The 19,062-nt window shown below is 40.8% G+C and overlaps 2 protein-coding genes across 2 annotated transcripts in view; one reads left to right on the top strand and one right to left on the bottom strand.

Moving 5' to 3' along the window:
* SHC4 (SHC adaptor protein 4) overlaps positions 1-19,062 on the bottom strand; it is a 118,518-nt gene that overhangs the window by 45,314 nt on the left and 54,142 nt on the right. Inside the window, exons 3-4 of the mRNA XM_059702104.1 lie at positions 14,527-14,590; positions 10,042-10,161 (exon numbers count right to left, since the gene is read on the bottom strand). Coding sequence (XP_059558087.1) covers positions 10,042-10,161; positions 14,527-14,590 — 184 coding nt within the window. The remainder of the gene's footprint in view (positions 1-10,041; positions 10,162-14,526; positions 14,591-19,062) is intronic.
* On the top strand, positions 3,066-4,806 carry EID1 (EP300 interacting inhibitor of differentiation 1). Its single transcript, XM_059702117.1, has one exon. The coding sequence runs from the start codon at positions 3,153-3,155 to the stop codon at positions 3,717-3,719; it is 567 nt and encodes a 188-aa protein (XP_059558100.1). The 5' UTR covers positions 3,066-3,152; the 3' UTR covers positions 3,720-4,806.

The following is a 19,062-nucleotide window of genomic DNA, read 5'->3' as shown; positions in this document are numbered from 1 at the left end:
AAGATTTCCAATACGAAGTAACATTATTCAAGTGAACTGCATTATTTAGGTAAGAAGATTGTCTCTTTACTTGAAATTCTAGGATCACTTGTTCATAATCTCCAGGGTGAAATGACCTATTTGCAGAAATGTATTTGTCATACTGTTTTGAGGGTTCATTAAAATATCAACTGTGCACCTATTAACTAGTCCTGTCTTCAAAAGTGTTGAACAGAATATACTCAAGTAGCTTATATAAAATGACCAAGTGATTCTACTCCTAAATGTATATACAACAGGATTGTGTAAATGTGTGCACCAAAAATGTGTGCTAAAAACATAAGCACTGCCCTTTTCGTAATAGCCCACAACTGGAACCAGTCACAATGATGACTATAGTGATATTCAAGCAATGAACTACTACACAGCAACAACATGTTTCTTGGGCAAAAGAAGCCAGACACAAAGAAATATAGGCTGAATTATTTCATTTATATGAAGTTCAAAATGGCCAAAATTATTTTATCCTGTTTGAAGTCATGATATTGGTTACTTCTGGCACAAAGGAAGAGAGAGAAAATGGTTTTCTGGAATTATATTGTGTTTCCTTATCTGGGTAATAGTTACATAAGTATGTTAATTTTGTGAAAATCATTATTATGTGTGCAACTTTTCAATATTTATGTTTTCTACTAGAGGCCTGATGCACAAAATTATGCAAGGGGCTTGGCCCTCACAGCCCCGGCTTTGTCCGGAGGTCGTCTGGAAGGTCATTCGGCTGTCCGGTCTAATTAGCACATTACACTTTTATTATTATAGATATTCACATTTCAATTAAAATGATTACTAAAAACAAAATCAACATGCAAAGATCAATGTCATTCCAATATCAGCAATAGCCAATTAGACACTGTATTTGGGGGTGGAGGAGGTAAATTTACAAAAGTATAGATAAATCTAAAAAGAACTGTGCAAAGTTTTTTTAAAAAAAACTTCATTGGAAGGTATAAATACTACCTGAGTAAGTAAAAAGTAAAAAAGATACATATCACCTTTATGGATGAGAAGATAATATTGTAAAGATGCCAATTCTTCCCCAAATTAATCTGTAATTTCCATGCAATTCCACTAAAAATTCCACCAATGTCATTCAGGGAACTTTTCATGAAATTCACATGGAAGAATAACTGTGCAAAAAAAGCTAAAGAACATTTTTAAAGAACAAAGAGACTAGCCTGGCTGGTTTGGCTCCAAGGTTGAGCATGGACCAATGAACCAGGAGGTCATGGTTTTCCCAATTAGGACACAGGGCACATGCCACATACCGAAGTTGTGGGCTCGATCCCCAGTAGGGGGCGTGCAGGAGGCAGCCGATCAGCGATTCTCTCTCATTGATGTTTCTATCTTTCCCTTCCTCTCTGAAATCAATGGAAATGTGTTTTTTAAAAAAGAACAAAGAGACTAGATTTTCCTTATAGGCAAGGCATATTATAAAATTACGGATTTCATTAGAATACAAAGTCTAAAAACAGACACATATTCATGGACTTTTAGTCTATGATAAATGTGGTATCTAACAGACAAAGGATAAATGATTAAATTAGTGGAGTGGCTGGCTTATATGGAAAAATATATAAATAAGTCCTGTCCTCATACTATCTATATAAATAAATGTTTGATTCATTAAAAAATCTACAAATTCATAAGAAGGCAGATAAAAGATTATGTTTGTGATCTTTGAGATAGGAAAACCCCATCTTAATAGACAGAAGACAAACCAAAAATCCCCTCAAATTAGATTACATAAAAACTCATTTTAAAACTTTGTATTAGAAGAGACCCCTGAAACAGGACAAATAACAGGAAGAGAGAATATATTTACAACATGTAAAACAAAAGTATTCATATAGTCAGAGTTTATAAGTTCTTATGTATCAATATGAAAAAGAAACAAACCCAAAGTAAGGCCAGTTAATTTTCAGAAGTAATACAAATATTCGATAAACATATTGAAAAAATAACCAATGTCTAAGAAATTCAAAATAAAACAAGAGACATTAAATTGCTAAAACTGTCCAAGTTCAACAAAATCACGTGTGGCAAGGGTGTGGATAGTCTCAAACACTGCTGGCCAGAACTTAAATTTGTACAGCAACTTTAGAAAGCAATTTGACAGTATTTATTAAAACTAAAGTATGCATACCCTATGATTCCACCTTTCCACTTCCAAATACTGTACTTATTCTAGAGAAACTGGCATATGTGGACGTTCATTTAGCCAGTTTATAACATAAAAAAATTGGAAATTATTTTTGCATAGCTAGGTCAACCATAGTATAGTTATACAAAGGAAATGCTATTAAGCTAAATCTTTAAGACAGTGCTGAGGGTTTGGGTTTGTAAATTGAAGACAGTTATGTGAGACATTTAAAAAAGTAAGATTTTTCCCACGAGGACCTACGGTCCATGTAAATGCAAAGAAAAATAATTTAAAGCATACACATCAGATTGATAATAATGGGAAGTTACCTCTTGCAAAGAGAAACGGGACCGAGTATATCCTCACTAGAACTTCTTTAAAAGAGCACGGAAAATATGCTTATTTGTGAATTTAACTTTTCCTAATGAGGAACATCGAAAGAAAGAAAAAAAAAAGGACCCATTCTTAGCATGTTGCTTTGTGGTTGAGAACACTGTGCGGTTTGCAGGCGTGGGCTCAGACGTCATCTGCGGAGACAAAAGGTAGCTGAAACCCCGGAGCAGGCGCGATGGCCTGGGGTGGAGCAGGAGGAGGAGCCCGAGGAGCAGGGAAGGAAGCGGGAAGGAGGAGGAGGAGGAGGACGCGTGGCTACAGAGGCGCGCCTTTCCCGGTGTGTAGCATCCTAAGCAGCAACACTGTTAGGTGACACGGAGACAAAGTAACGCTCTTGCAAGCGCAGTCTCTCTAAATGTTCGTTTGATCGGACGAAACACAGACCTCCAAGCCACGCAGACACCTCCCCGTGAGACCGCGGGCGGGCGGCCGGGCCGAGCGGCGCGCGGGGCGGGGGGCGGTGTCTGGGGGTCACCCTGACGCAGGGGGCGCGCACGCCGCCGGTGCACGCGCACACCCGCCCGGCCCGTCGCTCCGAGCCTGCCGCACACGCCCTGCCCGAGCTTGAGCCGCCGGCGCCATGGCCGCAATGCACGAGCTGTCCGAGCTGTACCGAGAGAGCAATGACCTGCAGATGGATGTGATGCCCGGCGAGGGCGACCTTCCGCAGATGGAGGTAGGCGGCGGGAACCGGGAGCCGTCCCCGAACCGCCCCCGCCACCGGGGCCCGCCTGGGCCCGAGGAGGAAGGCCCGATGGAGGAGGAGGGGGCCCAGGCCATGGCGGCGGCCGCGGGGGACCGAGGCCTTGCGGGCCGGCCCGACCCCGGGGAGCTGCCAGCCGTGTTCGCCGGCCCCGAGTTTGAGGCCGAGGAATTCGATGACTGGGAGGACGACTACGACTACCCCGAGGAGGCGCAGCGGCGCGGGGCCGGCTACCGGGGGGCCTCGGTGGCCCTGGACGAAGCCAACAAGATATTCCTGCGAACGTCCAGCGCCGGAGAGGCGGCCGGCGACGGCGGCTTTCAGATGCAGTACGAGAAGACCCCGTTTGACCAGCTGGCTTTTATCGAAGAGCTTTTTTCGCTGATGGTGGTCAATCGCCTGACCGAAGAGCTCGGCTGTGATGAGATTATTGACAAAGATTAGTCAAATGCGGTGAAAGAGGAGGAAGCCACTTGAGGAGACGCCCAGCATTCCACTGTCTCTTGGGTTTATTCCAAATGGTTCCGTGCCAATGAAAAACTTGATCTTCAAAAAAAAAATTTTTTTTTTGGTTTTGTTTTTCAGAATAGAATAGGGCAGTGACTGCACAGTTGTGAAAAAGAAAAAAAAAAGCTGTTAAAGGGAAAAAGGATCTTAGGACTGTTGAAACCGGTTTATCCTGAAACGCCTATGGCTTTGACTTCGCGATTGATCCAGATTATCTTCTTTGCATTGGGAAAAATTACTTCCACCTCCGCTGTGAGGAATGCTTCTGCAAGAATGCATCGCGACCAAGACACACTGCCAGCCAGTGCAAGAGCCCACTGATGCTAACTACGTGAGAAAGAGTAATGTATCCAACGTGGACACCAGATGTCTTTTGAGTTTATTGGACAGAAAGCCTATTGAGAAAACTTTGAAGATTCCACTTTGTGATCTGTTCAAGCTGTAGGTAGCAAAGGCTAAATTTTTTGTGTATTAATAATAAGGTGAATATTCTTAGTATCCCAGAAGTATAAGCAAACCCCAGAAGAAATATGTATCATGTGTATTACATCTTAACATGTTTCCAAGGGCATCTGAGATTTTATTTGTACATGTATCTTGATCATTTATAAAGCGATTGTGATCTGTAATTCAAGAAAATTCATTATCTTGACCATTGTTTTTAAAAGTAAAAAATGAAGAAATCCTCAGTAAATTTTCAAATTCAGACATTAAAATGTATGTGAAAGTATAAAGAAAACTATTTCTAATACCTTCATATCCTAGAGGAATTTTGTTTTACCTTTAACTTTACAGGGAAAAGACTGGTGGGACTTCATCATGAAAGAACTGTTAAGTGAAAATTGTCAAGTAAAAGAAAGGCCCTACATTTAAAAAAGACTTTATGGACAGTTATGCCGTCAACCTTTAAAGGTTTCAAACCTATCCAGAAATTTCTGAAGTTTCCCTCTGTCTCCTCCTCTAATTAAGCTTGTCATTGGTTATGCACCAGCATTTGAGATAATAAAATTTCTTGTTCCGTGTATTTTGTTTTACTAATAATTAGTATGCATACACACTTTATATACTATTTTTACTGTATTCTATATCATTGCATTATTGCAGCCACTTATGATTTAAATTTAACCACTGCAAGGGAAAGTGTTCCAGCTTCAAATATGTGATTTGCAAATTAATTTGGGGAAACTAAATTTAGTAAATTCCTATAAGAGAATGTGCCAACCTGGGAAAACCTGCCCTATAGGTGGGCATGTGACTGTGGTTATTTTATTAAGGTTCTAAAGTTCTGTGATAATTCTGTCAGAAGGCTGTGGCCAGTGAAACAGTGTATCAGCAGGTCTTATGACCAATAAAGAGATACTAGATGTTCCTGCTCCATTATGGCAATAAAAGACACATCTAATACAACATGACAGCTCGGGCCGAAGGGAGGGGGGTGGTTTTCTGTAAAACATGGGGCTGACAAGGATGATCAAAGTAACACTAGCTTGGTGGGCAGGAAGAGAGAGATGGGGGAAAAACTTCAACTTCTTAATCCTGCCTCCTGCGTGCCTCACTTTCACTGCATTTTCAGACAGCTCATAGCTGCAGTTAGGTCAGTCTGTGGGTAAGTAATCAATTGTCTGTGTGATGTGAATGAACAGTACTGGGAGGGGGGAGGGGGAGGGTGCCAATAGGCGATAGGAAATAGACACAGAAAAAAACAGGTTCACGAACCCAGAGGTGTGATTCTATTTCTCTGGGACTGACTGAGGAGCAAGAGGAGGGGGAGGGAAAACCAATCCCTGTTGGGTTTGAAGGCTTGTTTGGGGGAGAAAGACCTGCATTCTGCAACTGACTCCTAATGGTTGTCTGTTGGTCTTAAACATAGGCAGTGAACTGAGAGATCACTGAAATTAATACTTGTTACTTTACTGAAGGTATAAAATGTTACCATTTTTAACACCCCTGTTAGGAGTGTAAAATCACTTGTGTTTCTATTATAAACCTTATCACAGACTGGACCCAACCCACCTGATTCAAATTTAGGCTCCACTACTTACTAGCTTTCTAAGTAGACAAATTACTTAATATTTCTGCCTCAGTCCTGAATTGAAAATAGGGATAATTATATATATATTTATATTTATATATATAATTATATATATAATCATATATATATAATCATTTAATGGAAACTAAAGAGATACATGGTAATAGAGATTAGGAAAAACAATATATCTCTTCATTTAATAGGTACTAAAGAAAGGATTCTGGGAAAATTCTGGTCCTGGTTTTGTGTGGGGGGAGAGGGAATTTAAGCTTATGAGTATGTAGTGTGAGATTTGGGGAGCATTTTCTGCATCTGTTCATAAACATTACAAATGCTTGCTTAAATCAGATATCCCACATTGGCTACCCTAGGGACAGATCTGTTTTGTTTGGCTCATACTTATAATTTTAATTTCTTAATTAAAGACCAATACTTCATACTAGAGAGAGCAGTAAAACTCCCAGGTTTCCATCTCTTTTCTTCTTCAAAATTAGGAGATCTGGCAGTCCTTGACCTACAGTGACATGGAGAAAGCACCTGTCTCACCTTTACATGGGAAAGGTATTCTGTTTGCCATGTCCCCCAGTGTTGTCTCTCTAACAGGAGTCCAAGTGGCATTCACTGTTTATTGTGCTTGCACCACTAAAAAAATTTTTTTAAATATATTTATATTGATTTCAGAGAGGAAGGGAAAAGAAGAGATAGAAACATCAATGATGAGAGAGCATCATTGATTTGCTGCCTCCTGCACACTCCCTACTGGGGATGGAGCCTGCAACCTGGGCATGTGCCCTGACCTGGAATGGAACCCTGACCTCCTGTTTCATAGGTTGATGCTCAACCATTGAGCCGCACCTGCCTGGCACAACACTGGTTTTCCTTGTGCCTAAACACTGCATTACCTGCCTGGACTCTGTAAATATTTGAGACTAAAGAATGTCTCTATTTCCTGTTTGTTTGTTTTAACCCTCCTTACCTCTTTATTACTCTTCTCAATTTCAGTAGCTGTTAGAGCTGGTTGGTGGTAGGAGATGTAAAAATGAATAAAGAAACACTAAGAATGGAAACTACTGAGACTGACATTTTTGCTTAAGGCCCTAAAATACTATATATTAAAGTATGTCAATGAGGTCTGTTGTTAGAATTTTTAAAACAAGGAATATACAAAAACCATTTTTAAACCCCATGACTTGCTTTTCCAAAATATACTTTGTCATCCCAAAATATGGTAAGTTTTAAAAACTGCAAGCATTACGTGTTTAATATAGTTTTATTTCCTGCCTCTGAAGTTCCATGACACATTTTCTGGAAGTGAATGGCTAGTTATATTTTTAAAGTTTCAGTGGCTGAAAATAAATGTGAACCATCTGACCCATAAAAACTCTGTCATCTATGACTGTATCTGTAAGCTTGAACCTGTTTATGTTTTCAGTCCAAAGTATATCTTAGAAGTTAAGGGAGAGGGAGGCATTAGTATATCTTTGTATTTATGTTAGAACTTCAAAGGGTAGCTTTTTAAAAGGAGAATGTAATTACAAAATCTTTTTCTCACGCTATATCCATAAGGTTGCTTCTTTGCTGCCTTCATGCCTGGAACATTTAAGTTGCCCTTTTGATGGAATGTATAAAGCTCGAGTTTAAGCATCTGGAGTGAGGCACATCTTTTTGTACACTGCCCCCAAGCCATTAACCCCAGGCCTGCAGAATAGTTCAAAATTATTTGAACGGTGGTGTATCAGTGAGATCCTAACTTTGGTCACCATTCCAGCACTGAGCTGAACACAACCCCAGTCCATGGCACCACTGCAGAAAAGACGTGGGTCACTCCCACAGGTACCTCATTGCCGTGACCACTGATAGTGGAAGCTGCCCACGCTCACTGTCCCTACTTCGGTTCTGCCAGAAAGATGATGGGTGTGTGGCAATATCATCGCTAACTGCAGTGGCCTGGGGGGGAAAAGGCAGTGGAGGACGAGGAAATGCTGAGAATAAACTAGAACCCCTGCCACACACAACACGACCCTATGCTTCCTCAATTCCCCATTCCTCCGTCACCCTGTGGAACAAGTCGTTTTAAAAATGCTCTTTGGACTCTGCACATAAGGCTGTCACCAGATTGGCTCAGCTCTGCCCACTCTTCCTTCCCTACAAAACTCTGAGATAATTCGAGGGCTCCTATACTCCATGAAATCTCATAACTAAAAGCATGGAGCATCCCTGGTACCATACACGAGGTTGAAAACTAAAAATAAATTTTAAATCTACAAATGTCTTGAAGACAAAGCATCTGAAGGACTGAAAGAATGTTTTGCCTTTCACCCGGATATGTTGCATCTCCCAAGTGCAGCCCCAAGGGTTCTGCTGTCATTATAACAGCGGTGTCACCTCTCTTGGATAACCATTGAGGACCCAAGGATACAGGAATCTGTTTTGAACTGCTTCATAGTCTGCATTTTCCTCTATGATGGTTTATACTACTGTGTGATCAATGTATTTAATTCTGCTTTTGAATTTAAAAAATAAAACAGCCCTCAAAAACACAAGTGAGTTTATTGGCAAAAAAAAAAAAAAAAAAGGAAATCAAAATGTATATAACTGTACTTATATGTTACTGACAATTCTATAATTTTATATAATATGCTTCCCCTCTTAAGTACTGAGTATATGTAAAGGTCTCAAAGAAGAATGTTTGAGTAAATAATAACAATAGATACCATGTGACTGGCACTGTGCTAAGTGATTGACATCCATGATCTCACCTAGTCCCCTAAATAACCCCATGAGTCATACTATTGCTAAATCCATCCCCTCAGAAACTCTGAAAAGGTACTCTACACCTCTTTCACTGATGAGGACAATTGAGTGGTAGGGTAACTTGCTCATTCATAGCCAAGCCAGGATTTCAACCTATATGTGACCTCAAAAAAACTAGACTTTAACACACAAAAATAACCTGATACAAGGAATTTAGTTTTAAAAAATATAAAGCAAGTAAAAAGTGTCCTATTTTAAGGTACACATTTAGCTCAATGCCTCTGTCTTTTACATTTGCTTCAGCAATGCTGTTCTTTTTTTTTAATATATATTTTTATTGATATCAGAGAGGAAGGGAGAAGGAGAGAGGATAGAAATATCAATGATGAGAGAGAATCATTGATTGGCTGCCTCCTGCACACCCCGTACTGGGGATCTAGCCAGCAACCTGGGCATGTGCCCTTGACGGGAATCAAATCTGAGACCCCTCAGTCCGCAGGCGGATGCTCTATCCACTGAGCCAAACTGACTAGGACACAAGCAATGCTGTTCTTTAAGAAATAGGTTAACAATGAAAACTCAGTATCATAAGTCATCAAAGTTGAAAAAATTATGTTTACACAATAACGTTTTAGAAAGCTTTCAACCTCAAGGTTTGTAAGAAAATGTTTTCTGCTTAAATTTCCCTTAGCTAGAACATTAACCCTAACATCACCCCTCCTCTGTGCTTAATTCTGATAATGAAATTGCTTGTTCTGTTTTTTAATCCTCACCTGCAGTCAGCCGGTTGCCCTTCTGTATGCTCCCCAATTGGGGATCAAACCCCCAACCCAAGTATGTGTTTTGACAGGGAGTTTCTCCAGCAACCGTTTGGTGCACGGAACAATGTTCACCGTTCGGGCCGGGGTGAAACTGCTTTTTCTTCAGGAAGGGCGGGTGGAGAGTAATAAATGACTGATTCAAAACTCGGTGTTGCCAGCCGGTGTGGCTCAGTGGATTGGGTGCTGTCCCATGCACCAAGAGGTCACCAGTTCAATTCCCAGTCAGGGCACATGCCCGGTTTCGAGCTCTATTTCCAGGAGGGGATGTGCAGGAGGCAGCCGATTGATTTTTTTTCCTCATCAATGTTTCTCTCTCTCCCTCTTTCTTTTTATCTATAAAAAGCAATAAAAACGTATTTAAAAATATAAAAAATAGGTGTTACCAAATGGTATTTTTTATATTTCTTTGCACTTTGGTTCTTATTACAAAGCCAATTAGGTAAGGGGCAAGTATGCAAGCAGTTAAATGCCCCAGTGATGGATTAGAAATGCTGTTTTAATTATTATTATGTATAAATCCTTGGCAGATTTCCCCCCCTATGCCTTAGTAAATTTTAGGCACACTGCCTGAAACTTTATTCTCTTCATTATGCTCAGGCTTTCCAGAGAAATAGATAATATGTTAAGCCATAAATGACATTCATGATCTTACCTGGTTGTTGTCAAGATTCATTAGTGTAAGGCTGCATGTTGAGATGGTCAGTTTTATATTCATTCCCGAAAACTGAAGATTACTTTTGCCAAGAACTGTTGATAGGAACTTAACTGGAGGCTTTAAAAAGAACAAAACACTCTAAGTTATGAATTCTGTTACAGAATGAATGTTTGTTTCTTTTCATGTTAAAAATGGGTCAAAGCCCAGACATACCCTTCCTCTTTATTTCACTCTACATAAATCAAATGAGATGAAATGATCTTTTAAATAAAAACTTTTTAAAAAATTGGAATGCACCCTGGCTGTTGTGGTTCAGTTGGTTGAGTGTCGTCCTGCACACCGAAAAGTAGGAGGTTCGGTTCCCAGTCAGGGCACATGCCCAGGTTGCAGGTTTGATCCCAGGTTAGGATGCCTATGGGAGGCAACAGATTGATGTTTCTCTCATCCATGTTTCTCTCTCTCTCCCTCTCCCTTCTTCTCTCTCTAAAATCAATAAGCCAAGCTGGTGTGGCTCAGTGGTTGGGCATCAACCTATGAACCAGAAGGTCATGGTTTTATCCCGGGTAGGCCACATGCCGGGTTGCAGGCTCAATCTTGAGTGGGGAGCATGCAGGAGGCAGCCAATGAACGATTCTCTCTCATCATTGATGTTTCTTTCTCTCTCTCCCTCTCCTTCCTCTCTGAAATCAATAATATATATTTAACTCAATAATAACATATCCACAAGTGAGGATTTTAAAAATGGAATGCAGCAGTTAAATCTGAGCCCTCAGAACTTTTCTCACACATTCCCTTCTCCCCAAGTATTTGGAGTAGAGGCCTGGTTTATATAAAAGGAATTCCTGAGAGAGTTTGGATTAACTGAACTCCCAAGTCCTTTTGAACATCACAAGTATTAAAAATATAAAAAGTTGCTGTCTAAGTGTTTTTTTTGTGATGATTAAGAATATGAAAAACACAATGTAGCAAAACTTATGGGAAGCAGCATTTATAGCTATAAACACATTAAAAAAAAGAAAGGCCTCAAATCAACAACCTAGCTTTACAGCTTAAAGAACTTGAAAAAAAAACCACAAAAAACTAAACCCAAAACTAGCAGAAGGGAGGAAAAAATGAAGATGAGAGCATAAATAAGTGATATAGAGATTAGAAAAACAAAAGAGAAAATCAACAAAAACAAAAGTTGGTTCTTCAAGAAGATCAAAATCGACAAACCTTTAGTTAGATACACTAAGAAAACGATAAGACTCATGTTATTAAGATCAGGAATGAAAGTGGGGACATTACTACTGATTCAACAGAAATAAAAGGATTATAAGAGTACAGTAAACAATTGAATTCCAACAAATTGGATTACCTAGACAAGATAGATGAATTTCTAGAAACATTAGACCTACCAAGACTAATCATGAACAAATAGAAAATCTGGATAGATCTACAACTAGTCAGAAACAAAACACAAAACACACACACACACACACACACACACAGAGGACATAATATATTTTACCACAATTTTTTAAGTGTTGACAAGGACATGGAGAAAATAAAACCCTGTGCACCATTAGTAGGAATGTAAAATGGTACAACCACTATAGAAAACAATATGACAGTCCTCAAAAAATTAAAAATAGAATTACTGTATGATCCAGCAATCCCACTTCTTGATATATATCCCCCCAAAATTGAAAGCAGAGACTTGACCAGATATTTGGACTCCCATTTTCATAGCTAAAATGTGGAAGCAACCCAGTGTCCACTGACAGATACGTGGACAAGCAAAATGCATTATATACAGACAATGGGATATTATTCAGCCTTAAAAAGGTAAGGAATTCTGATACATGATGCAACATGGATGAACTCTGAGTATATTATGCTAAGTGAAAAAGACAAATACCGTATGATTCCACTTAAATGAAGTACTTAGAGTAGTCCAAATCATAGCGATAGGAAGTATGGTGGTAGATGCAATGTGATTCCCATTGCCTATTATCTTTATTCCCATAAAGCTGTGGAAGCCAGGTCTTAAGATTCCATCTTTAAATATTTGTGATGTTCAAAAGGACTTGAGAGTTACACACACACACACACACGCACACACACAGACACACACACACACGCACACACACAGACACACACACACACACACACTAGAATGGAGAGAGGAATGGGAAGTTATTGTTTAATGGGTAGTGGAGTTTTGGTTTTTAGAAGATGAAAAGAGTTGTGGAGATGGATGGTGGTAATGATTGCACAACATGAATGTACTTCATATCACTAAACGGTACACTTAAAATGGTTAATAGGTAAACTTGATATTATGCATATTTTACCACAATTTTTTAAGTTGTGGGGGAAAGAGTATAAAAGATATAAAGTGCTTAGTAGAGTCCCTGGCATGTATTAAGTATTCAGTAAATGCTAGCTGTCAAAGGAAATTTAACTCAAATTTTTCCTTTTTTGTTAAAGGTGTACTTTCTGGAACAATAATAGCCTGGTTTGTTTTGTTTGGGGGTATGGACTCCCTACTCCTGAAATGAGAAAACCTTAAATGAATGGGCCTGTTTGTTGGGATCACCCAGTTGCAGCGTCCTAGTCACAGAGGTTCTGAGAAGTAGGAGGATGCTGGCGGCTACTCTGAGGCCATGGGTTCTGACAAAGAAACTAGAAATCAGGGTTTCTAATGGAATTCAAAGCCATGTATCAGAGTTTTCCATACCATGTGGCTCATCTGAGTCATCCTGGGTTACACCTGGTTCAGCTCTATGCAAAATGATGAAGAATGATGACAAATGAGGCAGGGTGGTATGGAAATAGAGCTCTAAGATGGGAATCTGAAGACCTGGCTTCTATCGCTGGCTCTGATCTTCATGATCCCAGTGACTCAAGACAAATCTCTTCTCTGAGCCACAGTTTAGTAACTGGCAAAATGAGAGGGTCAGCCCAGAGGATACCCAAACATTCCTTCCCTTTTAAACAGTTTCCATTTCTAAGACTTACACAGTTATCTTCAGAGCCTTTATGTCCCCTTTGGACTTTTCAAAGCAACTAAACATCCTAGAGTTAATAGCTTAATAACAGTAATACTAATTACCATTATTGTTGAAAGCCTAATAGGTGTCAGACACCGTGTTAAGCACTCTGTAGACATCATTTCACTTAATTCTTATGCAACTCTGTAAAGTAAGTGCGATTTTCTCCCGTTTTACAGATGAGGAAAGCAAGGGTCTAAAAGGTGAAGTGACTTGTCCAAGATCACACAGTTGGTAGTGTTCCGCAGGCTCCAAATGGAGTCACTTGCACTAAAGCCCATGTCACTGAACCTACTCTTTTTTTAAAAAAATATTTTTATTGATTTCAGAGAGGAAGAGAGAGAAACATCAACAATGAGAAAGAAACATTGATCGACTGCCTCCTGCACACCCCCCACCGATGATTGAGCCCCCAACTTGGGCATGTGCCCTGAAGCGAAATCGAACCTGGGACCCCTTAGTCCTGCAGGCCGAAGCTCTATCCACTGAGCTAAACCAGCCAGGGCTGAACCTACTCTTAATACCTGACCTAATTGCTGTTTCAATTTTTTCCAGGAATGTAATCTTAATCAGTCAATCTAGAATGTTCCGGTCAGTACCCGTGAGGTAACCTCTCACATGGGCCTTCTGCATCCGAAAGGAAACTGACACAATTTGCCTGTTAAGGCCCCCACCTTTCCCTAAGGGAAGAGAAGCTGGCCTCAAACAATCCTTTTTTTTTTTCTTTTGCTAATCACTTCCTTGTCTGGCACAGTTTCTGCCTAGAAAGGCCTTCTATATTGTACAGTTTCTCCGAGCACCTCTCTATTTATTCGACGGGATGCTGGCCGGTTTAATAAAGCCAATTAGATCTTCAAATTTACTCTGACTGAACTTGTGTTCTTTAAAAGTAGGAGGCAGAGGCAGGATTTAAACCCAAGTCTATCTAACACCAAAACTTGTGCTCTTTCAGCATGAAAAGTTCCTTCTCCCCATGTGTTATTATCTCATCTCTGCCAGCACCCGTGTTTGCATTTGAAAATCGGCCAAGGAGTTTAAAACGTCCAAAATGTTAAAAATACAGATATTAGATCATATTCAAATTGGAAGGTACCAAACTGGCCATCTGGTTCAACAACTTCACTTTACAGGAATAAGAAAGAGTCTCAGACACAGAAGATACCGCGTTCGAAAGAAGGTAAGGACCCAGGCCTGGAACCGAGACGTTCTCACTTGAACCCCAGGAGCTTTCTCTGCTCTGTCCTTCCAGGCAACACCATTTAAGACAAGTTGGAAAAATCTGAGGGGCCAGAGCGACTTTGAGTTGTATCTCTACTATCATGCCAACTAGTAAAGGCCATTCGGGACCTTAAGTCATATGGTGGAATGACCTAACGACTATTTTGATGTCATCGTTCTCATAGTTGGGGAAACATAAAGGAGGAAAACCACACCAATATTTATTTACCTTTCGCTTTTTAGTGGCTCCGTTTGCCCCAGGCACAGCTTCGCACAGACGGCTTATTGCTTCCCTGTGGAGCAGAAACCATATGAAGACTTAGCGTACTGTCTAGTGCGCAGTAAATGCTCAATTAATGTTAGCAAGTATTATATTACACACATCGTGGCGAGTCTGACATAAGCAACTTTCCCCACTCCCATAGGGGAAAACACGCTTGGTACTTCCAGCAACTCCCTAATCCTGAAAAACTGCTTTATAATAAGCAGTCCTACCCTTCACCTTCGTCTCATTTTTTTTTTCTAGGCTTTTCAGGTTTGTTTGTTTTTGTGTGTGTGTTTTGTTGTTGTTGCTGTTGATCCTTGCCCAAGGATATTTTTCCCATTGATTTTTAGGGAGGGTGGAAGAGGGAAGACAGAGAAACATCAATGGGAGAGAAACACATCGATTGGTTGCTCCTGCATGAGCCTCGCCCAGGACCCAGGCCCGGTAAGAGTCAGCAACCAAGGTACATGCCCTTGACTGGAATCCAACCTGGGACTCTTTGGTCCACAGGCCAATGCTCTATCCACTGAGCCAAACTGGCTAGGGCCAGGTTTGGTTTTTAGTGTTGTTGATTTTTAACCAACAAGGAGGGGCAGAACTTTATTGTCTGAGACTATTTTGCAGTTTACCTGTAGCATAACCCTCTCTGTGGTGCTATGAATAAAAAGCTTCATAGTAGCTCAGCACCAAAGACAAATAAATACAAAAGAACCTGACACTAGAGGAAGTTTGAAAGGAAAGGGAGAGACTGAACTTCAACATGGGCTCAAATGGAGCCTTATTGACCAAGCTACTGCTACGAGCCATTGAGCTCTCACGTAATTTCACAGAAGAAAGGAAAATCAATAACAAATTTCCTCCTTTGCTTATTTTTCTGCCCTTTCTATATATTGCACTTCCTGAGAGAAAGGCTCCACTAAAACAAGTAGCTGCTCCTTAATGGAAGTGGTGAACGCACTGGCGCCCTCCTCCCCAGAAATGCAGTTAGAACTAAGAGCTTCTGTCTCCGGCCTCCGCATTCACAACCGCCCAAGCTTTCACTCGTGTAATCTGAGCCCTCGCCTTGTGGCTTCCAATACTTATAGTAAACTTTTCACAAAGCAAATGGAAATCTCTAAGCTCTTCCCCGGATTCCCCGGAGATCACTGTTCAAATTAGTAAACTATATTAACACGCACAATACAGTTTTTATATCTATTATTCTATTTCATGAAAATATTTTCTCTGAGATGTTTTCAAAAGGAGGAGCAGTTAGAGAGAGGAGAGACAGAGATAGAGGTAGAGAGAGACAGACAGAGAGCAAGAGAGGCAGAACAATTCTAGTAGACACTTTAGACAGAAGAAGAATAAAAGAATTTCCAAAGATTCTAGATATTACTTTGGATTTATAATGTAGGTTTTAGTTCCGATTCTTTTGTGTTTCTGGATAAATGATTTTTTTTTCTGGATTCCGATTTTTTTTTTCTGGATAAGTAATTATTCGAAGTTGTTACTTTTTATATAGGACCTTGTAGTTTTACAAAGTGCTTCTTCTCCAAGGTATTATCTTGTCTGATTTTTGCATAAATACCTGCCACCAACAGATAGAACGGCTTTTGGGCTTAGTGTATTTTCTCAGGATTTCATACTCATTGTTTTCCTAGGATTTCAAACTTTGTCTCTGGAGTCAAATAGAAGGATAACATAGAGGGCTGGGCTCTTTTGTTTGGTTGGTTGATGTTTGAGTCATCTTAATGACTTATCAATAATTGATGAGAAACATATAATTGATCCAAATTGGCCTCTGGAGTTGCCGAAATAACTAGTGCAGGCACCCCACTAGGGTGTTGGTATTTAATAACGATGTATTATAAGAAAGGCATTATCAGATCCTTGACTCCGTGAGAGCCTACTGGTCTCCTGGAGTGCTTGGGTCTAAAAAGCTCTTTGTAAATGGTTTGAAATAAAAGTAAAAACAAAGATAAGCATTGCTGCTGCTGCTGCGTATAATAATAGTAATTATTCGAAGTTGTTACTTTTTACATAGGACCTGTAGTTTTACAAAGTGCTTTCCCAGACATTGGGTTGTGGTTTTTTTGTTTTTTATTCTCATACCAACTGTCAACACTGAAACAGGAATTTTTTGGGGTGAAAAAGACAGGTTTTAGGAAATTTTAGAAATTAAGAGAACCATGGAAGAAGCACAGGGCCGCAGAGCAGCAAAAGGCACATTTCCATAGAACGAGGGAGCTGGGAGCAGCAAAAGGTCTCTATTTACAAAATAAAGGGAAGGAAGCCCTTCATTCAGAAGGAGAAGAAAGCCCAAAGGGAATAGGAAAACAATAAGGAAGGAGGGGGAAAACCTCACCTGTCCCAAGTGAGGCTCAACCTTTGAGCCCAGGAGTTACTCTAGTAACCAGTCTAAGGAAATAGTGACCAATCAGAGGGGATATCAAGGCACCAAGATCTGCAGCCTTTATAAGCCTAAGGAAAAGGAACTCAGTGGGACCTTTTGCCCTCCCCACAGGGGAGTCCGTACTTGTTCTTTAATCAATTTCCACCTTTGCTATACTACCCTCTGTCTGTGGATTCATTCTTCGACTCCAACGGACAAAGAACCCAGGTTCCAGTCCAAAAATTCCGTTTCCAATACCCTCTAACAAAATGTAAAGTTGTAACTTCGAACTAAAGAAAATGCTTTATTTATTTTTTTTAAAAAAACACCCTGCATTTTAGCTTTCTTTTCCCTTTTATTGAATTTATTGGGGTGACACTGGTTAGCAAAGTTATACAGAGCGGTGGGACAACCTTCATGCTACCGATAGTAACAGACCTTTATTTCCCTTGCTGCTCGCGTCCCACCTTGGCCTTTAACTCCTCCCGATTTCTCTGGCAGTTTACCTCAGCCACATTGGCATAAGGATCGGTCAAAAAGAAGCCCTCGTGGCCGTGGCCGGGTAGCTCACTACATCCAGATCTATCTTTTCAGTTTATTTGGTGGACTTGCCTGTTTCCATTTCCCAAATGTTCGTGAAGAAAAAGGAATCTTGACCAGGTTCAGCCACCCTTTCACATTAGAAATGCCTACTTCAGAACGCTGCAGCAGGAAGCCAGGGTTTTAAGGAAGGAGCAGCTCCTATGTACATGGCCAGGCCCGGCTGGAAGCATCTCATTCAGTCTTAGCAATGTCGTTTTCAGGGAGGTACTTTACCCCTTTTAAAAATGAGTAAACTGAAAGTCAAAGAATTTAAATACCTGACTCCAAAAAATGCAGCTGATACTAGGAGAGACAACATGCAAATCCAGCTCTGAATTCAAAGCCTGAAAGGGGGGGGGGGGGGGCATGGAAAGGACAGAGTCCTAGGCTCCTGGGTCTACAGGAGCAAATATATTGGTGTCCTTCCCTTGCTCACTTCCCAACATATAGAGGGCTCCTTTATTTTAAACAAATTATTGATCTGAGAAAGAGAGGGGGAGGGGAGAGAAAACATGGATTTGTTGTTCCACTTGTTTATGCATTCATTGGTTGATTCTTGTATGTGCCCTGATAGGGGATAAAACCCACAACCTTGGTGTAACAGGGCAGTGCTCGAACCAACTGAGCTACCCAGCCAGGGCCACAAGGGCTTCTTTTTAACCAATCCTTATGCCAATGTGGCTGAGGTTGATGGGGAAAATAAGACATTTCTTTGGGGGGGGGGGGGCGGGGGCTAGCAATCTGAATTTGTGCCAGTAACCTAACGTACATTCTTTTTTTAAAATTATATTTTATTGATTTTTTTACAGAGAGGAAGGGAGAGGGATAGAGAGTTAGAAACATCGATGAGAGAGAAACATCGATCAGTTGCCTCCTTCACACTCCCTGCTAGGGATGTGCCCGCAACCCAGGTACATGCCCTTGACCGGAATCGAACCTGGGACCCTTCAGTCCGCAGGCCGACGCTCTATCCACTGAGCCAAACCGGGTAGGACCCTAATGTACATTCTTAATAACCTATAATTAAGTCACTGCCCCTTTCCCAGAAACTGGTCTTGCAAGACCTGTTACCTAAATGCTCACATCTTACAGAAGCCATAAACCATGAGACAGCCCCCGGAGGGGGTTATCAGCGCTGGCGCCAGGCCAGGCCCTTAGGTATGGTCTAAACACCCCAAACACCGGGGGCTTTTTGCAAAGCCTGAGAAAGATCCGGAAGTATAATCCATATTTGGGGGACAAAGACACCAAAAGGGGATAAAAGAGGGGCTTCCACCATATTGGTTTGCTCAGAATTTGAGAGGCAACCTCCTCTGTGTCTGCCGGTGTAATAAAGCTGTGTAACTCCATTTCTCTACGCGTTGCTTGGTTTTTCTCCTGTCTTCTATAACAAGGTAAACTGCCAAGGAAACAGGGCACAGGGGCAGGGGTCAACTCTGGAAATGGCTCACATGGATGCTCCTACCCTTCCCCAGCCCTCTGCTTTCCATACATTGGCTGTTACCGTCTAATGTTATTCAGAGCCTGTCCATATGCCCAAGCGG

The sequence above is a fragment of the Myotis daubentonii genome, chromosome 1 (genome assembly GCF_963259705.1).
Source record: "Myotis daubentonii chromosome 1, mMyoDau2.1, whole genome shotgun sequence".
Lineage (NCBI taxonomy): Eukaryota > Metazoa > Chordata > Mammalia > Chiroptera > Vespertilionidae > Myotis > Myotis daubentonii.
This window is presented reverse-complemented; position numbering and strand designations above follow the sequence as displayed.